At 32.7% G+C, this 5,424-nt stretch overlaps 1 protein-coding gene across 1 annotated transcript; it reads right to left on the bottom strand.

Annotated features, from left to right (window-relative positions):
- Positions 1 to 511: 511 nt before the first annotated feature.
- On the bottom strand, positions 512 to 1,077 carry LOC118755711 (the record flags this gene model as incomplete). The annotated part of the gene is made up of 2 exons (XM_036490534.1): positions 512 to 825; positions 915 to 1,077. Coding segments are annotated over 2 exons (477 nt in total), but the record flags the coding sequence as incomplete, so codon positions are not given.
- Positions 1,078 to 5,424: the final 4,347 nt, after the last annotated feature.

The raw sequence follows: 5,424 nt of genomic DNA on the forward strand, positions 1-5,424 counted from the left end.
AAAAGGGAGAATACGATCAACAAAAAAGAAGATACGGACAACATCGCGGCCGCCTACATGTTATGCATATCAAAATAAACAATTTAGTAATGACAAGACTACCATAGAGAATGGTACTGATTATGTGTATATGTATTAATATTAAGTTTAAAGTAAATGTTTAATATTATTGTGAGTATATGTTCTTTGTATTAGTCCATAATTGTTGTCTTTGTTTTTTACAAACACATGTATGCCAACTTTTATTATTCATTTGAACATCTTTTGTTTTTTCGTTGTATTTCTTTGTTGGATTTAATAAACATAGTGGCCCCTGATGATGCTGGAAATTTCAGCGAAACGTTGGGCAACGAAGGTGGAATAAGTGTTTATTTGCACCATTAAATAATAGATCACACCAGCCTACAAGTGTACCAAAAATGTCATCATATGACTTCTATTTCTATTTCTGCGCCAAAATCACTGTTGACCAGTGTTATGTATGTACATTTAATGAATGTTTAGTACTCACGAAATCCAATGTCTCCACTGGCGCACAAACTTTCTTCAAATTAAAATTATATAGATCCTCACTGCAATATTGATTTGTTGGACATGATAATGGATCGGAGGCGACTTCATTTATACATAGAGCAAATTGTGTGGAACTTGAGCAAATCATCTTTCCACTTGCCTTACCCTGACAACTACTGCCACACGAAGCAGTTGATTCGTTACATACAATAATGTTATTGCTTGCAGATGGATCCGACTCACAGACATTATCTGAACTAGTGCAGTATGTACCGTCCTGACATTCATAAATATCATCACCGATGGGACTTACTGTAAAAAAAAAAGAGATGCATGTGTGGACATTTCTCTAATAAATATTAAGGAATCTAATAGATAGCATTTAGTTTGTCATTACTCACAAGTTGTTGATCCATCTTCCTCTGTGCAAATTTTATAGGTTGTATTAGTTATGCATGCAACGTAGTTAGCGCCACACTCCCCACATGTACTAGTGGCTGATGCTGCCGCCACAAAAAGTAAACATAATGCGATAATCTGTAAACAAAAATGGCAACATTTAAGTGATTTTTATCTGTTTGCTTCCTTCCGCGAAGTAGATTTCCTGGATGCCTTTGCAAAACCACCCATCGGCCAGTTGCTAAACAGGCTAACTTACGACACTTTAACTTTACGGGAGTCGGAAAAACAGATTTCCTTTAACGGCCTTGCACAGTGCCGCCTAAGGGACAGTTTTTCAGTGCAAGACTAAATTTGAATGTATTTTAAACTTAATTTAAATGCTCGTGCTAGCTGACCTGCAGGAAATGGGACTAATTTGTAGCTAACTACTAACTAACTAGTAGTCGACTAGTGGTAACTATTTATTAACTATTTCCTTTGGCCGTAACTAACTACTTGTGAAGGGCGATGACCGCGAAATTGTGAGAACTGATTTCCTCTGCATTAGATTTCAACTAACTTGTAGCTAACTACTTTTGGACATAAATTATCAATAAAAAAAAGATTTTCTAAATTTTTTATATTTTTATTTATTTTTTATTTATTTTTTTAACATCACATATTTGCTAATTTGTTTACATGTTCTTTTGTAGGTGGTCTCATATTTGAATTCAATCAGACATAACATTAAAATGATAATATAAAATTTAGTTCTTTATTATACTTGTCCTGAATACGAAAAATAATCTGCGAAGTGCAGAAAAAAGTGTATTCTAAGTAATTTTTGTATGAGCATATTTAAATAGAAACTTGTAAGGAAAACAAACTCCCGATAACGTCTGCATGACGCCTACACGCATTTAGAACTAACTTAAGTTAGTTTTGTCATAGCCAATTAAGACTTAGTTATTTATCGGAATCCCGAAAAAAAGCTTGGAGCTAGAACTTGTTTATTTTAATCAATTGATAATTTTTTTCTACAGGGTGGTTTAAGCTAAGATTAGCCAATCAAATGTAAACACACTGGCCCTAAGTCGACATAAATCGGGAAAATACGTTGTCTGCAATGTGTGAATGTGTTTGGTGTTTCTGTAAACGTAATTTATCCGCTAAAAAGAATTAAACCGAAATTTTCCTATAAAATCAATTATATGCTGTCAGAAAGCCGCTAGGTCAAAAACTTTTATTCGAAGAATTTTAATCAGAACATAGCCACGGGAAGGCTCTTCGCGGAAACAAATATCAGAAATACATTATTTGAAATAAAATGTTGGTTTGACGTTTTTTATTTCCATAAACATATATAGTGTAGAACCATGGTGGTGGTGGGTCCGGATGTACCTAATAATCAAAATAATTTTTCCTTGTTGGTTATTTTTGTTTCCGACAGGGTGGGTGTATTATGTATTTTGGAACGAATTTCCGTCATCCTTTTTTAAATTTGGTTTGGAGACAAATCGGTTACGGCGTTGTGCCATCCTCAGTGTCATGTTTCGTCTCCAAACCAAATTTGGCGGAAACTCGTTCCAAAATACAGAAAATAATTTTGTTGCATTTTTTCCTTCACGCTTGTAATTCACTGTCCTTTTAAACCAACTAAATTTGTCCACTTAGGTATCTTTATAGCGGTAGTTCAAAAACCACATTAAGCACTTTTTAATCTACTATTAATAGCGCATGTCCTATTGTATCACTTTCACTCACTTTGTCAGACATGTTTTCTTTTTTTTACTCTTCTTTAGTTCTTGGTACTTTGAAAAATCTCTTGCTCTACCAAAAATCCTGCGCTTAGCTTAATTTGCTCGAAACTGTTAGCATTCAAAGCATCTTCAACATATTTATATCTTAGTTAATGGTCATAAAACATCATTCGACATTTATCTTTATTATCTGGTACGTTTACTAAACAAATTTATTGAGGTTATAATCTGTATGTAAACACTGTGAATAAATAAGAAGAGATTTATTAGCATAATATTTGTAGATAATATTTGTATTGTACGAATTTCTAATGGAAATGATAAACCAACATCTTTCTTCTTGTTATTTTCATAAAAAGCTATATATGTATAATAACAGACTTTTTTTTTTTATTTTTTCATTTGTATTCAAGCCTGTTCGTTCTTGGGCAAAAGAAAATCAAGCTACTAATAATGTAAATCGTTGGACGAATAAACAAGCTGTGAATGGTCAAATGAAAATCGGTAATAATTTTTTGTATGAAATAGGGACAGAAAATAATGTTACTCATACGCCACATCGTACATAGCTCTGGTCGTTCATACTCATACTCGTACATGGCGTACGTCGTGAACGAGCAACTTTTCACGTAAAAGTGCATATTTCGCATTATAATAGTCGTGAACGCACTTATATTTTTCATATCCATTTTTTGAGGAAATTAGTATTTTTTTTTATAATTTCAATTCGGTTGATTAAAAGAAAACAAACTTAACAAATAATTCTAAAAACCTTAAAAAAAAATAAGCAACAATGATAGACTGCAGTATAGCGGGAGCACCAGTTTGACAGAATAAAACCAAAGATCTTTAAAAAAAGGATGCTGGCTATGTTTGTGGCTCACTTATATTCTATGTTCTTCTTGGTAACTAAAGTGCTGCCGCGTTTGTCCGAAAAAATAGTTTTGGGAGACTCCCTTAAATTAATAAATAAAACACTGTAAATCGGAATTTAATCGGTGCAAATATGAAAAATCGGGACACTCAAATATACATAGGTCCCGACTTTAAAAAAATATTCAGCGGGACAACTCTCTTAAAATCGGTACGAATGGTCACCGTAAGTATGAGTAACATTTTCCATGTTAAAGTTTGAATTTTTTATCATTCGCAATACAAATTCAAAATGAAAATGGTGCCGGAAAAAAATATTGCCACAGAAAATTTTTCGCAATATCTGCAAAGTTTTTTATTCTAATTTATTTTCGATAATTTTTTATAAAAATAGAAACTTTGTGCAAAATTCTGGTAAATTCAATAAATTTGCATACTAATTTTAGTATAACAAATTGATTTTTGTAAATTTATTTCACTCAGGTTCTTCCATACAAAGTATGTTTGACAATTATTTTTTGTATGGAGAAAATGAGCAACACCTTCCACTAAAAAAATTACCAAAAATCAACGCGATTATTTAGATACTTCAAACTTGCACTTTGTTATACTAAAATCGAATGGGCTATAAAACTGCATACTTAGAATTTTTCTACAAAATCTGTATAGAAAGTATATATTTATTAAAAAATATTGAAAATAAATAAGAATAAAAAACTTTGCATATATTGCGAAAAGTTCTCTGTGCCAATACTTTTGTCCGGCACAGTATATGAATCTAATTTGTTTTGTAGCCTTCACCGGGGACTAATCGTACACTTTATCGTACAGAAGTATTTCCGGACCGCTAAGATAATGTACATATCTATATACTGCAAATTTTAACGCAATGATGATAGCTAGCCTATCACATTTTTATGATACTCAGACTCATTACCTTATGATGATATCTTGAGAGATAATTCATTTTTTTTTTGACTTTATTCTTATATCTAATCAACAAGTTCTAGGAAAAAATATTCACAATCGTTAGGTCTACATATGTGCAAAATTTTGACAAAATCATTCGCATTTATAGCCGGTCATGGGCGGTCGCTGCCAAAGTTTTATGGCAAACATGGATATTCTACAATTCAGGGTCTTTTATGAGTTTTTTTTATATACATACAATATTTTCTATACGCAAATAATTTGCAGCAAATCGAACTAGTTAGAAATTAAACCATTTTGAATCGGTATCAGTCCATATCCAACCACTTTCTTTATTTTTTGATGAGTAGAACTTTGCGTACCCAACCGCAGTTCTGCTGGATAAGGTCAACATCAATAAATGATCAAAGTCAACATTTGCCAATTTGTTCGACGATTCATAACATTCTCGAGCCGTTTGTGGGTCGCATAGAAGAGTGTTTGAGGACATTTGTCGCCCCTCATGAAAAAGTGAACCTTATCTTTCTAGCGTTTAAAAAAACTTAATAAGCAGCAAAAAAAGTTATGCTATGTATTTATAAACGGTCGTTTACGCGCTTGCCGTAGAGTACTTTTTTTCTTCACCCAAATGTGTCATACACGGCTGGCAAGAGAGATTTTACCCACAATTAGCTGTGCGCTCAGAATACTTCGTTTCGAGTCGCTTATGATTGCTCTAGATGGCAGGTGTAGAACTAGTTCTTTTATGATACTCTAATAGAATTTTTACAACCACTTTTTACAATGCAACAACTAATTCTAACACTTGCGGAATAAGATTTGTTTACTCAAATCTGTTATAAGGAAGTGAGATTACGTTCAGTAAAATTCCGGGTAAGACTTCAAGGTTCAACGAAAGAGAAAAACAAATACGGAGTTAGTTGAGAATCGGAAATCTTATCGCACGCTTTTTTTTCGGCATATATAA

This window comes from Rhagoletis pomonella, unplaced genomic scaffold (assembly GCF_013731165.1).
Source record: "Rhagoletis pomonella isolate Grant_MI unplaced genomic scaffold, Rhpom_1.0 Rhpom_scaffold_07103, whole genome shotgun sequence".
NCBI classification, from domain to species: domain Eukaryota; kingdom Metazoa; phylum Arthropoda; class Insecta; order Diptera; family Tephritidae; genus Rhagoletis; species Rhagoletis pomonella.